This window comes from Cuculus canorus, chromosome 2 (assembly GCF_017976375.1).
Source record: "Cuculus canorus isolate bCucCan1 chromosome 2, bCucCan1.pri, whole genome shotgun sequence".
In the NCBI taxonomy this organism is placed as follows: Eukaryota; Metazoa; Chordata; class Aves; order Cuculiformes; family Cuculidae; genus Cuculus; species Cuculus canorus.
Genome location: NC_071402.1, coordinates 19680033 through 19700086, shown reverse-complemented (window position 1 = coordinate 19700086; position 20054 = coordinate 19680033). Strand labels below are relative to the sequence as shown.

Genomic DNA, 20054 nt, shown 5'->3' with positions numbered 1-20054 from the left:
GGAATGGCTATAAACTGGAGAGAGGCAGATTTAGACTAGACATAAGGAGGAATTTCTTTATGGTGAGAGTGGTGAGGCACTGGAACAGGTTGCCCAGGGAAGTTGTGGATGCACCTTCCCTGGAGGTGTTCAATACCAGATTTGTTGAGGTCTTGGGCAGCCTGATCTAGTGGGACGTGTCCTTGTCCACCTCTGGGGGTGTTGGATGATGTTTCATGTCCTTCCAACCCAAACTATTCTATGATTTTATGATTTTGCAGGCAGGACAACTAAGAACCTAATGTAAAGGAATACAGGTAGAGAGGGAAGTCATGATGGATACTTGCAGCTGTTTCATCCCATATTCCCTCCCCAAGAGAGAAAAAAAAAAATTGAAACATCAGATGATATATACGTGTCAAAAAGTGCTTGTGAACACAAGTTATTGATAAGCACATCAACAATGGGTTGAAGAAACTGGTTTGGACTAGAACCCATTCCTCACATGGATATCTTCTGCTTTTTCAGGTCTGCAGGCTACAAGAGGTAATAAACAGTACCTCAACTACCAGGATTTTCCTTAGTAAACATGGACTTGTATAGGTAAAGCAAAAGGCACACACGAAGCAAAGCAAAACAAGGATTTCATTCACTACTTCCTATCAGTAGGCAGTGTTCAGCCACCTCCAGGAAAGCAGCATCTTCATTATGCATAACAGTTACTTGGGAAGACAAACGCCATCATTCCAAATGTGTCGTCCCCCTCCCCCCCACCCCTTCTTCCCCCAGCTTTTTGTTGATCAGGATGCCATATGGTATGGAATATCCCTTTGGTCAGTCAGGGTCAGCTGTCCCGGTGTCTTCTCTCAACTTCTTGTGCACCCCCAGCCTACTTACTGGCAGGGCAGTGTAAGAGGCAGAAAAGCCCTTTCCTGTGGAAGCACTGGCAGGTCCTTCATGTTCTCTCAACATAGATAGCTGGAATAATGTCCATACAGCTCCCATCCTGGTGTTGTAACAATCTCAGCATTATCTCCCAGGGAGAGCATTAGCCTCAACAACAGTCAACCACTGCTCACAGGATTTCAGGGAAAGCAACCATCACAGAGCATGTCAGCCAGAAGGAAGAAGACTTCAACCTATTTTTTTCTCACTCAAAGAGAAAACAAATGTTGCTAGAAGAATGCCCAAATCCCACCTCAGTAGTCTTTTGACATGCTCTTGTTGCTATCGATGTATATCCTGAAGAGAGAGCACCAAACATATTTGCTTTGAACTTACCTTTGTGCATGGCTTCCAGTGTGTTTCTTTTCTGGAAAAAAAATCCCAAAAGTTTATTTCTTCCAAAGAAAAGACACAGTGGAAAGGAAAGAATCTTGTATAAAGGGAGGAAGCACGTATTTTGAAGTCCATGAGTAAGACTAATGGCTCTAAAGGAGTCTTTGAATCACTCTGTACTGGTAATTAAAGAAGTTAATGTTGATGTTAATAGAATAATTTTAGAGTCCAAGAAAAAAACCCAAACCCATAAACATCAGGAAACAGTAGCTACAGGGCAGCACCAATATATAAAAATAAATAAGCTCTTTTAATATCTTGTCTGTATTTCAGTCTTAGTAAAAGTCCCGACTTTTTTTCTTTTTAAGTTCTTTTTAAGGGCTTCTTCTCTGAATTTTTAAGCTGGATACTGGCTTGTTTTTTTCTCTTTTTATTTATTCAGCTAGTTTCCTGAAGCACCAGCATGTGAACATCTGAGCACCAGCAGGCTCATATATATCAATGCTCAGGGTTATTAATTTCCCTAAGCAGTACAGTCATTTGTAATCAACTGCCATATGGCTCACTTCTCATCTTCTATGCGTATTTTAAAAAATAAATTTATAAAACACATATGACACTCAATTTATTTAAAATATACCCTCAGCTTTCTTGGAACGTTTTTCTTGGTTGGCAGCGATCCTGTAACCTGTGTCCTCTCAAGTATTTTAATGGGAAAAATTCGAGACAGCTTAAAAAGCAACACATCTTCTTTGACCTGGCTTTTGAAGAGTTGCTTTGAATTTTGGCTCTGTGCTCTCATCACAGGTAGTCTAACCTACACTGCAGCTAAAGGCACATAAGTTTCCTCTGCTAAAATAGAGAAGGAAGAGAGAGTTGCCCTAGGAAGAACACAAAAGCGACATGGTTTAGCCATGGTTCAGAAACATGTACTGTCTCCCAGGAGTCATTAGGATCAGAGTTACCCTTTACTGATCACACTACCCTTAAACTCAACTTCTGACAACGCCTCAATCCATCCTCAACATCATCCAGTCTGTATTCTCTGCCCCTGGAAACGTGTTTAGAGTTTACCTGTGGGGGGAAATCCTCCAGAGGGCAATTCCAAAACCTGCTCCAGGCTGTTGGAGCTTTGAGAGGGATATCCATTTCCTGAAACCCAGGAAAGCTCAGTTGTGCCATAAAGCACACAAAGCAGAGGACCTCAGCCAGCGCTGCAACATGAGGCACAGAGGACTCATGGTTGAGGAGTGCAGTTTTCATCCAGCACATGAGAGATTCCTCCAACTGAATGTCCACGAGCTGAACATGACCTGGCAAATGAGAAGGGAAGTTGGAGCAGTGCCATTTCCTACCTGTGCTGATTGCAAATCCAGCATCGCAAAGATACGGGGCCTGGGGCTGCAGACAGCAGAGGGTACATGCAGAGTGCCGTTGCCCGCTTGCTCACCACAAAGCAACCATGCAGATAAAAGCAGCTGCTTGAGGGACAAGGAGTTGGACAGATCGAGCTTTGGCCTGATCACTTTATTATACATTTTTTATTTCAAACACAACCACGCACATACCTTGCATTTCAGAGGAAAGTCCTGTGCATATGGGCACAGCAGGACATCACCGGTACTCTGAAGCTCAAAATATGTGATTGTCTTGATTTCATGCAGTGTGAATCTCTGCAGAGCAGTAGGACAGTGTGGGCTGGGTTCTTACCAACTGTGACTCTACAGCCAGAGCATTACTGACCTGCGTACCAGAGAGTTCAAGAATTGGGATTTGTACTTGACATAAGCCTGATTTTAACTAAAAAAAGAAGACATGGTTCATGTGGCAACTCCAAGTCGCTTCTTCATAGGCTATAATCTTGCTGGGGGCTGCCAAGCCCAAGAAACACCCGACGTGGTATGATTTAAGCAGCTGTAGTCCCTTTGCATTTGCAGGTTTCTTTTAAAGCACTGTGAAGTACTCACTAGTCTTCTTCGGCCTTGTTGACTTTTGACCAATGCCAGTACTTAGGAGGTGAAGCTCCACTTTCTTGAGTAACCAACTGAAAGTGAAATACTAGTGAGAAGCGCTAATTATCCTCAGTTCTGAATTAATGTTCTCATTGTAAACATTAATCAACTCAAAGTCAAAAAGATGTAGATGATTTGTCATAGCATAAATCATATTTGATATAGAAATGTGTCTCCAAGATTTTACTTTGTGCTCTTTCCTTTCAAAGCAGATATTGCAGTCAGTTAGCCGGTTAACTTACTTCTGCTATCATAAAAAAATAGAAATCTATGACATTAGATAACTAAGCAAGATACTAAAATCTGTGTAGTATCAGATGTGTTCACAGTGAAACGCTGTGCTAACTAGCCCACAGGTCCCTTTCTTTGGGCACCTGAGACCTCCCAGTATGCCACGGAGCCCAAAATCAGAGGCGATGTGAACAGGCATGGTGAACTACCACTTTTTTTCTGTTTCCCAATGGTAGAGACAGCGGTTCAAGCATCTTGCAGGCCAATTTTTGTCTGAAATGGACTGAGTCAGTGACAGATACATTGATGTCCCCATGGCATTGACACATCAGGTTCAAACTTCGAGGCTACTGCATGTTTTTCAAAGCACAAAGCAAAGATTTCTAAGAACGGAGAGAAAAAGGTTTCTGATGTACTTCCCAGAAAAAGAGTGAAACAACAATAAAGCAGCCTGAGTTCTAGGGGTTTTGCTTTCAAGCAAAAGGTAGATTTTATCACAGATGTCACATTGGATCTGAAGAGGTTCAGAACTGCACTGCTAACAGCAGCCAAGACTTAATTTAAATATCTTGTTAGCCATTAGACTTCTGAATTTTTCAGACAGCAATGAGCAACTGGAGTTATATCAGGCAAGAAAAGGCACAAAAGGAGTAATGTTAATCACACCAGCATCTGGGCAGTTTTACCGATGTCTCACCGTTTTCAAATGCAAATAAAATGGGAACAGAGGAAGTCTTGAGCACACACATTCTCTTTCTGATTGATCCAACTGCTCTGAACGGAGTATTGCTTATATTTCTAGGAGACGTTAAAAGGTAACCTATATATATTTTAACTTGCCAAAGCAAGCCTGTTCTGCACGTTCCCATGTTTTGACTCTTTTTCAGAATTACATTGCAACTCAAGAAAATGTATTCACAGCATCAGGGGTTTTTTTCTGTTTAGGTGGTCGTTGGCCCCTGATCAAATCAAGAGCCAGTGGTCCTGGTCACTTTACAACTAGATGTATCCATCTTGGACCTCATGTCCATATTTTAGATACTGCATGTGCAAGTCTAATTCAGTTATTCAGGAAATTCCTGTAAATCATTCGATTTTAAACTACCACTAGGTACTCCATATTTATCAGAGGGAGCACATGGAACAGGGAGAATGAAGAGCTTTGAAAGGAAAAAGTCATTAAAGGCCAATCAGTGGCAATTTCAGTGACAAATTGAATTAGTTTTCAGTGCATCTTATTTCTTTTGCCAGTAAACCCTCCTTGTTTCAAGAAAAATAAATGCTTATTACTCCTGCATCATCTTTCCAACTTGAGGCATCTGCTCAGATTCATAACTGATGTTTTCAAATAAAACCTTTATGACACCACAACACATTTACATCAGACTTGGAGGTGGTTACATTTTAATGTGGGACCATATGCACAGGAATACTTGTCACAAAACCAGCGGAAAAGGAAAAGCAAAAATAGAATGCACATTAAAAGGAGTCTTTGAATTAATAATCAAGACTTTATAACATTCAAGAACTTATCCCCAAGTGTAAATCCATGTTTTAGCATATGGTACTGCTGGCTTCTTAACAGAGCCTGATGGTCAGCCAGCGCATTCCTGGAAAAGCTTCAGGTTAACGGAGAATCCACGCTTTGCTGTCAATAAAGTTAAAAAAAGACAATCCTCCCCAGAACACACTGCATCTTCCCCAATATTTCAGAGCAGTATAAATACACGTGTGTCCATATACAGGTGTAGCTGAAAATATAAAATATACATACACACACACACAACTTTTGCACATCCAGAATGCAAGTAATGCATTAACAAAAGATAGTGGATAATGTATATTCACCATAGCACAATGGAACTGACACTCAGATGATCCATTTGTTAAATTTGAGCTTCTTGTCTTGTCCTTGACAATTCCCTGTAGGTGCCAAATTAATTTTATTGCAAAAACACACTGGAATGGTTTATAAGGGATATTTTGCCTAGATCAGTAAAGACTATGATAAATATTTTCCAGGTCTACATCTGATATTGTTAATTACATAATCAGAATAATCAGATTTTAATTGATGCCCAGCCACCTCATCATAGTAAACATCTTTGTTAAAAGTCATTTTTCCAGAAGTAGTTTAACCTTTTTAAAGTGGGGGAAAAAAAAATTACGCCAGTAGACACTTCCCCAAGCAAAACAGTACTAAACCTTGATTTTGAAACTGACCAAAATACTTGGTTGATACTTGGTTTTTCTACTTCAAAAACTGCAGCTAATTTTTCTTTCAGCCTTGCTGAGCTTTATGCATAGCACTAATGCAGATGACTTGCATGGGAAAGAGGGTGAACAAATCTCACCAGATTTCCAGAAAGCTCTTATCAATGGCACGTGGGACTGACTCCACAAAATTCTAAACCAAATTTGCAAAAGAAATCCTGCTCATCTAAGTGCAGTTGTCAGTATCTGAAGCAGCTCATATTTTGGTATACAAGATCACATTCCTTTTGGGACAAGAGGAACAAGTTCTTACTTCAATTTAGTTATGTGTATCTGCCCTACACAGCAAGAAGGTGCAATAATGCATGAAAAAATTTGGACCACTGATTCAGTTATCAGAGAGGTGACTGTGCACATTTTACTCTCCCACAGAATGAGGAAACTCTTGAAAGGAGAATCCAAAGTTGACAACTGCCAATGTGTTTATAGCAATTTAATTCATAAGCAAGCATGTAAGTTTGGGATATTATGACAGACAGTTTAACTCAAAAAACCCCGAACCTATCTAAAGTACTTTATGTGACAGAATCAGAGAGGATAATTCAAGTAAAAATTGTTATTACATGCTAATGTGTGATCGACTGCAGGCTTCAAGTTCATCTAATCTGCAGAATAAGAATAGAAAACATAAATTGACAGAAGGCAAGGAAATTCAAAACTTATAGTGGTAATAATGTCTAGCAATGAAAGAATGCATAGCAAACAAATAAAATATAAGCTTCAACCTTATCTGTTACTCTCACAAGATCTGCTGTTTCACTACTGAAGAATCACTTTTTGACACAGGTCATACATACAGACAAAATCCTTCCTGTGCAATAGTGCATGCCTTGGCAACAGACATGGACCTTGCAGTGCAGACACCCACTGGAACTTCATCTTAACAGAAACTCCTTAACAAGTCCTATTTTAAGGAATTTGTTTCTATTTTTCCAATTTGTTTCAGCAGCAGAGGAAGGACGCATATTTGAAAAGAACAGAACTCCTTAAAATAATTTTTAAAACTTTTTATTAATAAATTTAACATTTTTCCATTCATTTAAACTTGTAGAAGAATACATGATACATTCCAAATATGCAGCTAAGAAAAAAAATGAAGAAGAATATAAGAAATAAATAATCCAAGTCCATACTAGAGAAATATTTTCTCAGAAATCCTGTAAACAGATTGTGATTGGGACCTCTCAGAAAGTACTGTGTCTTCAAATGCAAGATTTCAAGAAATAAAATCCTACAAAAATTGATGTACAGTTCTCAGAAAACCATCTCCTTCAAATATCCACATACAGTACTTTGTATAGGCCTACACTGAAATATGCTAAACAAATAAGCCTTAAAATTAAGTGAACACAGAAACACAAATGCTGATTATAAGTGCCTGCCTGTGGCTTGCAGCCATTTAATTATAGTAGCTTGCTGTGCAACAGCATGAAAAGTTCCTCAAGGCAACAAATCTTTTAAATAATATAATGTCCTTAACTCTCATAGAAAGCAAAGTAAGAGAGACTGTCTGACAAATCCTTTGTCATCATGACTGCAAATAGATGAGTAACATGGAACAAAGGATGAATTTCTTCCCCCTGCTCAGTTGTTCCCAGGTGCAAGCAAGAACTCCCTTGAAACATTTGGGTAGAAAATATTTGGGTAGAACTTGAGTTTTAGTCATTACATTTTACAATACAGCCCTGAAGAAGTAACCATTTTTCTTGACTTTGCTTCCTCTGCTGCAGGAGACAGAAGAAACTTGTTTCCAGATATCTAACTCACAGCAAGGAGAATTTGACAAAGAAAAGCTGAAATTCTCATCTATACAGAAGCTTCCTACAAGAGACTTGAGGGGACAAAAGCATGTTGCCTATGAATGCTTAACTCTCTCTTTATTCCTCCATTCCCCAAACATCACAACATGTTCTTAACTATGTGTTCCCAGTGATCAAGTCTCAGGTTACTAAGTAATATTCATATCACTATTCAATATTCACATAAATCTGAAAGCACTTCCTTTATGCTGTAATCAACTACATAAAGTCATTTCTAAAGGACTTCTGCATGAATTCTACCATCTTGTTTGACATTATTACCCAACAACGAAAATTTACATGTAAAACAGCCACAAAACAGCAATACATTCACTGAGCCTTTTAAAAAAGAACCAAAATATTTTCAAGACAGTTTTAAAAACACAGAATGAAAAAGGAAGGTTTGCAAATAAAGTCTGTTTTAACTTACCCAGGTAAAGGCAAGGAAAAACTTTTCAATATTGGATATGCAATATAATACTGCTGTAAGGAGGAGGAAAATCAGGTTCCTTGAAAAGCTACTGAATGTATAGGGGTTTTTGCAAGCCACAACTGCTTGTTTTGCTCTTCTCAGTATATTATTTAATCATTTCACCAATACATGTCTGGAGAATTTACAAGAAAGTCAAAACAATTACAACTAGGAAACTGTCCATAAAAAGGGAACACTTATTTCCTCTCAACAGATAATTACAGAGGTCTGAAATAATATTAAAAGAGATGCAAACTATTAGGCCACTCGTTGTGTTTGTGTCTGTCTCAGTAGTTTGATACCACAGATTATAGCAGGTTTCCTGCCAGTACACAACACACTTTTTAGGCACTCTGCTATGGAGTTGTAAGAACCTATGAAAAAAAATAAACCAATCAACCCAAAGTGGAACTGTTACAACCGATCCTTTTTTTGGTTTAACTGTATTGACAATGTCAATTTAAAATAAGAAAAAACAATCTTCAGAAACAATTTTTCCATAAAATTAATCAGTTTGTAAACAGAAGCATCCCCATGCTCTGTGTACTCTTACATGGTATGTATCACGTTTGGACTTGTGCATTACAGACAGAATGGTTAACTGATAACATAATATTTACAGTGATATCTGAGACTGAAGCAGCACTTCTGAATTTCCCATCTCAGGTTACAATACAGGCGCTTTTTCTGTTAGCCACTTTCTAATGGTAAATCAGTCACTTGAGATGAAGTAAAACATCAAGTGAAAATGACACAACTGTGAGAGTATAACTTGACCTTGACTAATTCACCCTTAATTTGCTTCAAGAAAAGCCTACTAAAAGCTATTCTAATGTCTCTTAAAATATGAACAAACTTCACTGCAAGCATAAGGCCCAAATCAATAATCTAAAATCTGCATCTACAATGAAATTGCTCCACTTGAATTAATTACCTGCATAAGAGACATAATACACCATTCATTCCATTCACATGTCACTCAAATACTACTGAATATCAAAATATTAAAATCATTTTTTGGCCAACAGCATATGAATTTGGGATTTTTTTTTTTCTTTATGATACACACTTTTTTACTTTGCATATTATATGTTTGTAACTCCAGGCTTTATTTTCTTTATTTGACTACTTCTTTCGTAAGTAAACATTGGCATTTAAAACCAGAAGTCAGCTCCCAAGACTCAGAAGTATGGCAAACATTGGTTTAGAAAAAATATTTCATAAATCTATTCACTATGTAACAGCAGCCTCTGACAATCAATTTGAGAAAGCTGTAAGCGCAGAAGATATTTTCCCATTGCTCTGGAAAAGCTTACTTCAGTAATAGCAAAGTTGAAAAAACTGTCTATCTTACAGACAAATTCTACTGAAAAATTTTGATCCCCCTGTAAAATATCTTTCTAAACTTCAGCAAAATGTACCGAACTTCTCAGATCATTCACCCAGCCATTTCTTAAATAAACTGGTACAACAAGCAACAGCAGAATATACCAAATAATTAATTTCCAGAGTTCACCTTTATTAAAAACAAGGTTTTTGTTGTGAGAACAAATAATCTCTCACTTGTAGCCTGAAAGCCTAAGATAGGATCATTGGACTCTAGGGTTGCTACTAGCTGCTTAGCAACCTGTCCTACTTGTCTTCCTTCCTTCCTGTTGTAGAGAACCGTGGACAGAGGAGCCGGCTGACGATAGATGAAAACTCGTCGCAAGCACTCACAAAGAGCAGCATAGGAGTAATCAGGAGCACAAGCCATGAACTTCTTGTCTTGCTTTGATGCTTGGACATAACCTGCATAGCCCAAAAAGAAGCAGAAGGGAGAAGTAATATATTGGTTTCAACAGCACTCTAACTAAGATAAAATCAACTTTAGCTTAAATATAATATGCAACTAGTAACAAAAAAGAAAGAGAGAGATACACTGTTGTTAAATAAGCTGATAGTTCCTGGAGATATGCATTATCAATTTAAAAACAATATACAACTGTTCCGTACGTATTCCTAACCAATGTTTTGGATGCATGCATTATGTATAGCTAGATACTGTTCTCACACCTATCCCACTCTCCACCACACAAAGTCTTCTACTCTCTCAGCAGGATCACAAGACACGGACACACATTTTGGCCCAGTATTAGTTGTCTAAGAAGAACAAGCCTCATCTGTCCTCTCATTCCCTAGCCTGCAGTTACATTTACAACTTAAGATTTCTGAGTCTACTTAATCTTGAACAGACACTTAAAACTTGCCTTCTCTTTAGAACTGACTGAAAAAAATCAGTTAGTTTCAACACTCCATAATCTTTGTTAATATTCACTGAGAAAGATTCACCTCTTCCTTTACAGAACTCTATTAGTACAAAAACCCTATTTCGGATTGATTTCCTTTCACACTTTTGTAAAGAGACTTGAGACACAATCTCTGCAAAATGATCTTAAGCGTTTCTGACAAGTTATTTGCTTTATTTCCATTGAACAATGCCTGACAATGGTTATAACTGGAAAAGAGCACCTTGAAGAAGAGCAAGCATGCTAGAGTTTACCTTTTTTTTTGGCTCTCTCTTTTTCCCTATTATCATAGGATTGAGGTCAAAGTACGTGCACTGGGGCTGGTTGAGATGGGGGCAATTTTCTTCACAGCAGACCATAAGGTGCTGTGTTTTGAATTTGTGACTAAACCAGTATTGATAACACACATTGTTCTGCCTATTGCTCAGCAGTGCTTGCACAATATCATGGCCTTCTTTTTTTCCAACTCTGCCTGCCCCCTAGTAAGCTGGGGATGCACAAGAAGTTGACAGGGGACACAACCAGGACAGAAGACCCAAACTGACCAAGAGCTCTACCCATGAGCTTTCTTGCTTTTGCTCTTCCTGTTCTCACCCCTGTCCCACTGGGAGTGGGGATGGGGAATGGGAAGGGAGCAAGCAGCCGTGGGGTCCACCAGGGCTAACACGCAGCCGTACAGTCACACTACAACAAGGCATTTTCATAACTTGAGAGTGTTTTGGTTGTTTGGGGATTTTTGAAATGTTAGCCCTAAGACTTTTAAATTTACAAATGCTTGCTTCTGTCCTCAAAACTTGATCTCTGTTCAAATCAAACTTGTCAGTTTTCACCACAAAACAATTAGTAAAAATGTGTGTATCTATCAATATGACTGCTGTACTGGGAAATATCAGGACAGCCAGAAAAACTTTACAAGTATAACTTTCATCTACATCTTTAAACACTGGCACTAAAAATAAAAGCAGGATTTAACTATAGGCTTGCATGTAAAAGAAGTGTTTGAGCCAAGCAGCTTGTATTTAAATGTGATTTCACAAAAAGAAAATTGTAGGCCCTATTCTTTTTTAAACACAAATCTAGAAAATGTCACTGTCCTCTTATTTTTCTGGTCTACAGATACAACCCTGTTAGGAGCAGGGGATTTCTACAGCAAGACTAATGAGCAATCAGTGAAATAAACATGCTTCTTCAGTAAATTGTGGTAAGAACGGGCAAGATCATGCAACTGCTCCTTCAACCAGCAGCAAATCATTAGAAATTAGCAGCCAAAGGTCAGTTCAAAACCAATTGCTTTCTTCTAACAAAGTTGTGAGGATAGGTGTATATATATAACGAAAAACTTGGTTCTTTCTTTTTCCCTTTGGTGCTTCCTTAGGTTTCATTCCAAGACTTGAACTGAAAAATATTTATTTTTCAATTTTCGCCTTTGTATATAGCTTGACAAAAACTAATTCCAAACATTCAAGCAGAGGAAGAAGGAAAGACCATTGCTTACACGAATACTGTAGGTTTTGGAAAATCAGCCTTTTAATCTAAAAAATACTAATTTTTACTACTAGCTCTTGCAAAATATTTCTAAATTTGGTTATAGATAAACAAGCTGATGATTTACATCACCACTGGCACATAAAAGATGAACTAGATTGGTATAAGATGTAGACTTCAATATAATACTGTAAAATGATAGTACAATAAGGAGAAAGAAGTAGTGGAACCATGTTTTTTATGACCTTACGTACAGAAAGCACACAGACACCTTAATTTCCTCATTGTTATTTTCAAAACAACAAAAAAAATTCTTAAAACAGTACCACAAAGTCAGCATAGAAACTTGAAACTAACAGTAATTTGAAAAAACATCTTAATCCTTATCATCTGCTTTTTTTCCCAGCATGAGATTTGAAATGAGTAAACACAGAACAAATTGTGAAATTATTCTCTTCCGTTAGATGATTTGTAAAGATGCTTATATCTTAATTTGATCTTAAGTTAAAATTATTTAGGCTATTAAAAATTCATTCATGTTACAAAACTAAATAAATTGAAAAAACTCATTAAAAAAACAGTTTAGGAGTATTGGGATAGAAAAGTCTCAGACAGATGAGTGTGACACAGAAGTTAATTTCCTACCTAAAGCATTAAAAGTTGCAATGTGCTCCCACATGTTCTCTGGTTGATCACAGTGAGGCTGCCAGAGAAGGGCATCAACATCATGCCTCAGGCAGAAGCATGGCATTTCTCTGGGATCCACAACAACTGAGAAAAGATACTGGTTGCTTCCAAGATTAATCTGAAAACAAAACAATGAAATACAAAATATTGATCCAAAGCATAAATAGCAGATTCTGTCACAGGTACTGTCAAAGTTACACCATCAACAGCTTGATTTTTGGTAGCTGACAAAATGTTTCAATACATTATGCTGCATCCCACTGATTAACAGACACAGTTAGTTAATATGTTTCAAGTAGATGCAATTAAGTTTCTTGGGATAGTATTTAGTGAAACATTATGTCCAGTAGACAAGCAAACCAAATGTGTTTTGTGTAGAAATGGTTTTCTAGTATAGAAGATCCTAATCTACAAATTCTGACATTCAGAAAACATTACTTAAGGAGAATCACATCTGGTTTTCTGCAGTGCCAAGAGGGAATAGAATATTGCCTCTTTGCAGTTGAAGTTAGTAAGGACTGGAAGAAAGATTAGTTAGAATACTAAAATTAGGAATGTCAACAATTTCTTTACTCACAATCAAACAATTACTAATTCCAGATTAGTACACTCTTCATCAAATGCGTCTAGACAACCAAAAACATTCAATAACCACTTCTATTCACCAGGAATGATCAAATATACAAGACAGACAAGACAGGCATACCCTGCTATCTGAATTAACAACACCAAGAATAAACAATAAACCAGAACATATCTTCTATGTAAAGCCTTCCAAAGGAAGTCAATAGCAATACTTTTATTGTAGCACTATGAGTAGCAAATGCTCAAAGAGGAAAGAATAATCTGTTCCCTTAAGGTCTATCAAGTAAGGAATTCTCCAGAATTCCTGTTTATTCTCAACAGCTGATCTACATTGTTCATGTTACCAGATGAACAAATACATCTGAAGTATTTTTTTATATTCAGAACTTATGTCTGCAACAGCAAAATGCAGGATTACACCCTAAGACATAGTACAATATTTTAGTCCTCAATGAGCATTTCAGACACTGACATTTGTTGACTAATTGTTCTCTAACAGTTGCCACAAGCCTTGACATTGTGCAAGCCTTGTTTTTACATTAAAATGACCATGAAGAACACATATTGGTTGATAATTTCTGTTGCTACTGTGATTTTACATTATGAAAGAAATTTATGTGGTTTCAAGACTTTGCAGAGATTTTTGTTCTGATAATACAATCCAACTTGACATCACAACCAGTATTTAAAAATATTTGTTATAATTTGCAGCACTTACTACATGAGTGACTTTCAAGGTATCTCCATCAAATCTGCACAAACTAGCGCTATCTTCAAGAAAAGCATCACATTCTTCCAATTCTTGTGCATTACAAGGTGGTTTTTCCTTCTCAGGGTTTGGATTCTGAAATAAAAAGACAATGAACTACACTGAAAATACGAGCTAATGAATATGTGTGTGTATACACACACACACACACACATACATAAATATCCTATTTCATAACAAGGAAGTTCAATAGAACAGGAAGAATCATTTGAATATCCTTACAGGCTTAAGATCAAGCTATATGCTTACCCAAAATAAACAGCATCATTTCTGCCGTGGAGGACAGCACAAAGGGCAGGTACAACAAAATTGATTTCAGTTTAAGGAAAGATACATAACACACTAAAACATGAACAATAAATTCCCTTCTGTAAGTAGCAAAAGTATACAATCCTGAAAACCTATGCAGGTTTAATGAACTTACATTAGTGTAAGTTTTTTTCCAATTGCCATTGGAAATGCTGCTATAAAGTCGATTAATTAGTTTTCTAAGTAGCTCTAAGTACATGCCCCCTTTTAGCTTCGCTAATAATTATTTAAAATTAATGCTGTTACGCATATTTTTCAATGCTCTCAAAACAAGAAAAAAGCAGATGTGTTTTTTGACATGCTACAAGTCAAAGAAAGGAAAATCCACTACTTTTACTACTAATTCAAAAGCAAGACATAACACTACTGCATAAAGAAACAGCTTACTTCAGCTAGTGACATCTTCCTTGGATCATTCTTAAAACAACCAAGCTACATTACTTTTGTAATATACAGAGAGAACTAACTTCCTGGTAACAGAAAGGGACCTTTACTAAACAGAAGGCAAAAATATACACTTCCATGCTAAGTACAAATTAATGTTGCTTCTTGCACAGCAAAGACACCATCTTGACGGCCAATATAATCTGAAAGTTGCAGTCAAACAGAATGTGTAAGGAAAGATTAGACAGGGCACTAAGACTCAATTCATCTGACAGGGAGGAGTTCTCATGCATGTTTCTTCATCCATTTCATTTGATTAAGAATGTTTATTTTTGTTCAGTCCACAAAGTGAAGGAGATCAATGCAATTTTTGTAAATGTTAAGATATCTTAAGTTCAAAGAAATCAAACACGAAGAGATAGCAAAGAAATGTACATAAATGACAGAAAACAGAACTATTAAGTATCATACACTGCAGACTAACACACAAGACTTAGAACAGGGTAACTATCTCTTTAGAGACTAGACTTTGGGGTTCACCTCTACAAAAAAAAACAAACAAAAAACCCCAAATACTTAGCATTTATGTAATTCAAGTTACCTAAGAAAAGATTTTCGTTTTCACACTATCATTATTTCACATAAGCTGAAAAGTTGTGATGAAAGAAAAAAAAAATCATCAATTTAAGGTCAATATGAGTTACAAAAGAAAAGAAATTTGAGTAAAACTCTGCTCAAATGATGGACTACAATATTCTGCCCGTAGATAGTGTGGGGGAGAGGAGGGAAATCAATTTAAGCACTCCATAGAATTTATTTTAATAACACTTCTCAGCCTTAATAAAAACATAATAATCCGAAACTAATATATCGAGATCCATAGGGAGTCACACTTCACAGGTTTTAGATGAGATGCACTTTCTAATTAAAACAAAAGGGAAAGTATCAAGCAAACAGCAGTTAAAAATTACATTTTATTTGATTTTCCACAGACTCCCAGTATAAAAATGACAGAAAGTTTATGGGCTGCCAATCTACCGATAAACAAGAAATAGACATTCTTCAAAATCACTTAAATCAACTGCTTCAAAACAAACTACCATGTGGCAACCAGTGGGAACAAAATTTATGTCAATGTTAAATCAGACTTCTGTTTTGGTGCACAGACACTATCATGTAAGCTAAATTCAGTCCCCCCTGAGGATGATATTACTGTTCAAAGTATATTCACAACTCTAGTGTCATTAGTTTGTCAACAGTTCCAGTTAAAAATGAACATAGAGTTAGGATTTGAAATAGTAAATGAACTGATGAGCTAATGAGTCAATTAAGTGCAAATTAGGATACCAAGAAAAGACAACATGCAAGTGTACAAGAATTATAAATATTTTACTTTTCAACTCCTTACCATTACTTCAGAGGTAAGATGCATCAGGCTTTCACTTATTTCAGAGAACCGGGAAGAGTCCACAATGAATTCCCCTCTGGTGTCACCAATTATTAGCTCTGGCCACTGGGGTCCTTCATTTTTCTTAATGAGAGTAATTTCCAAGCTAAAATGCCAATAGAAGACAAAAAGTAGTACATGAAAACACTGCACTCATTTCTCAGATTAGTCACCTACATTTAGCTCTAAATGTAGATTTAAGCACTTTTCCTCTAGAAACTGAATAAGTAAAGAAACTCACATAATAGAAAACATTAGCACTTAATTTATAAAATAAACTATTCTAATGGAAAATATTCTAAAGAAAAACAGACCAAGGACACGTGCATAAGAGCAAAGAGCATACATTCATGTAAGTGCCCTCAGAATTTTCACTTTAAATGCAGTTTCCCCTGAAGCAGTCTTATTAAAATCTTTTAAATACCATAGGAGATCACCTGCAAAGAAATCTATTTGAAGAGTGACAGAATTTTACTACAGAGGTTTACTTGAAACCTAATAGGACTTAATATGATTCTGTAACCTGTAAAGAAAAAAACCCAAAACCCGAACTTAAGACAACGTGGCATAACCATTAGGAATAGCCAACTAAATAATGAGAAAATAAGAGACAGCCTGATGCACCAACAGAGCAATTCCATTTAATTACTGTCTTAGACCAACATATGGATATAACAATAAATCCAGAGTTAGTTTTATCATATTCATTTTTTTAGATATGGAGTCTACAATGACTGATGAACAGGAAAACCTTCTAAATTACTAACTACTGCATCATAGCAATAACTATTCAGAGAATTCCGAATTAGTTTCTGAAGAAATTACATTGGTATTAGAAATAACATACTTACACAGAAAACACTCAGAGCAAGCCTTATACTTTTAATCAACAGATTTAATGTGGTACTGCAGTACCAACATTAAGAATCGAGTGCAACTTATTACATTGAAATACGTAATTAGTATTTCCCATTAAAATTAGTATTTCCCTGAGACTCATGCAGTATTACTCACTTGAACGAGTAATAAAAATAGTTACCCTGTTGAGTTACTTTTCACTATGATATCTAATAATCAAAACCTGAAAACTCACATTTTAGTGTACAGAAGCAGACACAATTAATTCCCACCACCCTTGTTCCATGTCTAGGAGGGATACTGTTCTCACTAATATATTAGAAACTTCATGACAGAGTTTTTCTTCACCAAAGAAATTCCTGATCCTTAACCCTAGTAAACAGATCTAAGTATTTTGTTGCTCTCATGTACTGCCTTTGGCTGGGATTGAGCTAATTTTTTTCATATTAGCTTGTGTGATGCCATGTTTGGATTTGGTTTTGATCAGATAAAAGAAAAATATGCTTAGTAACATAGGCAAATTTATATTTTATATTTTATCACAGAGGATTTGCAAAAACTTTCCCAGTAACAAAAAATTGTTTTTATCTTATTTAAAGGAAATACTTTTATTTCCACTGAAATAACTCCTTCTCACATTTTTTACACATGATGACACCATTTAAGAGAATTACCCTTTAAGCAGCCATTTAACCAAACCTGCTTGTTTCAAGAAACAGCGAGCAAAAGCAGTAAATGTTCAAATATCTGTTACATACTGACAGACCTTGTTGCTTTTCTTCTACTTTTGGAAGATCCAAGACAAATTCCATCATGAATTGCATATGAACAATAAAACTTGAAACATAGTTTTACTTATTGACTCATTTCCTTGCATTCCACTTCCTCCACCAGCCTGTACCATCTTTCCCCACCATTTATATTACAGATATATAATTTGTTTGGTTCAGGATTTATCCTATAGTTCAGCATTCACTGAATGGTCAACACAAGGTTCTTCCAGTCTGTTACATGCCACAGGGCTTGTGACAGACCCAACCCCCAGAAGCAGAATGTGACTCAGTGAACAAATCTGTACAATGGAGGATTGCAGGTGGACATGTGCATGGGTAATGTGCCCATGACGCTCAGGGAATAATGCAAAGAAGCCAGCCTTGCCTCAACATAAAGAGCAGCCTCTGTTCTAGACAAAAACCTATCAACAGCTGAGTGGATCAAATGGTGGTGTGTTTTTCCTTGAGTTCATTAAAAGAGTGTCATCATCTCCCTGAGTTAACCAGACCAACATCAGGAGTACATATGCGGCTCAGACAACTAATAAAAGCCTTTGGAACAGAGAGCAATGGGGTGGAGCTGGCATCAGCCCACATATTCCTCCCTGGCAGGTGAGGATGCCCAGCTTTGTGATGGGAAGCATATTATAGGGACTGGTAATGGTAATTACATCAGTTTTGTGACTAAACCATGTCCTGCAATTGCTATATTTTGCTAAGTGTAACTTACAGTTGTATCAAGTTTTCAATGTATTTTGTATCACTCTGCTAAATCAGAAATCATGTGTAACTTCAACTATTTTCTAATGAGTAAATTCGATCACTACATCCTCATGCATGGAAAATGTTAATCTGGTTAGAGAGTACTGGACTCGTGACAGAGCAATACATAACAGCTGCAGCTCATAGTCTTGTTTTTGTTGAAGGTAACCAACCAGCGCTACCTTCTACATACAATATCTTCTATATATTAGAAGTAGCACCATAGGTAGCCAGCTAAAAAAAGATTAACTTTTCATCCCATTAACTTTTCATGCCATAGCCAGCTACTGCAAATAGAGCCTCTGAACAAGTTAAAGGAAAAAAAATATAATACTGTAGCAGACACTGAAAAACAACTGATTTAAGTTCATTTTTATTTAAGTATGGACAATTCTACTACTCTGAGCTTTTTTTTGTGATTATGCATTAATTATAATAGCTGTGAAATTAACTAAGGCTACAATATCTACCAAGTGTATAGATGACTAGCACTCGTTTGAATACTTTCACTGTATTAATGAAATAGTTGGGTGCATAGATTCACAGAAATTACAAAGAGAACACTTGAAGAATCTGGAAAATTCTATCTTGCAAAAAGATCTTTCTATATATGTATATATAATCTCAAAATCTGATAACTGTGGACTTCTGCACAAATCCTTACTTGAGCATTTAGGAGACTAATAGGAGACTTCCAAATAAAGAAAACCACCCCTAGATTAAACTAATGATGTGCTGAGTTACAGACTGTAGAGCATATGAACTTTTCAAAGTTCAGAAGGATGATCACAAAGCTCTTAGAGCAGAAAAAGTTTAGTCTGTTCCAGACTTTCAACCCCAACTTCCTCAGACAGGGAAACAGAAACCCACCAGTGCAACTGATGAAAAAAGCTATCAAAATTCCAAGGTACTTTTACAGGTAAGATAGACCTACAGTACAAAGAAGAACAAGATCAATAAAGTGTGGATCAACTACTTGTTTTTCATAAAGCACATACTTAATTTCATTCATCACAACTTAAGTTTTACTTTGAACTTTTTAGATGGTGCCTCACTTATGGCTGTTCTGACCAGGTAGCACAAGTGGAAGTACAACTTCAAAAGATGAGGAAAGACTTTCGGTCATTCTCGTACGTGGAAGGATCAAGAGGAGCATGCTTTGCGGTATCTAAGCATTCAACAGCTCTCTCAGTTCATGTCCTAGAAGGCAGGATAAAACTGTGCAGATAAGTGTTCACTGCACCTGTCAACTGCAACTAAGGAAATGGCTTGTGACACAAGTTTCTAGCTTCAAGTCTTAAGTAGAAAACTCAGAAGGGTACATTTCCAAACACATAAGGATTTCATGCTCCCTTTTACATGTGCAGAAATATATCTGGAAATTAATCCAAATATTTACGTTACCTTCCAGGTATGAAACATTTTAATTGATTTTTATTTTTATATTTATTGATTTATTTATTTTTATTTTTATAACCGCAAATACTGTAGACAATTTATAACAAATCCCTACAATGGTTGAACACATCTTGTCACTGAGATCAGTTTAGGGATCTGAAGGGCCCTCCGGAGGCTTGACTAACAATATAGAGACTGAGTAGAAAGCCAAATTAAGTTGCAAGTCTTTACCAGTGAAACAAAATTCTAGAACGATGAAGTTCC

General features: G+C 36.6%; 1 protein-coding gene across 3 annotated transcripts in view; it reads right to left on the bottom strand.

Moving 5' to 3' along the window:
- Positions 1–6784: 6784 nt before the first annotated feature.
- The window catches only part of NUDCD1 (NudC domain containing 1), a 41355-nt gene continuing 28085 nt past the window's right edge, over positions 6785–20054 (bottom strand). For all 3 annotated transcript variants that reach the window (XM_054059257.1, XM_054059259.1, XM_054059258.1), the window contains 4 exons: positions 15961–16105; positions 13809–13934; positions 12464–12623; positions 6785–9836 (listed from right to left, as the gene is read on the bottom strand). In XM_054059257.1, coding sequence (XP_053915232.1) covers positions 9544–9836; positions 12464–12623; positions 13809–13934; positions 15961–16105 — 724 coding nt within the window. In that variant the 3' untranslated portion in view covers positions 6785–9543. The remainder of the gene's footprint in view (positions 9837–12463; positions 12624–13808; positions 13935–15960; positions 16106–20054) is intronic.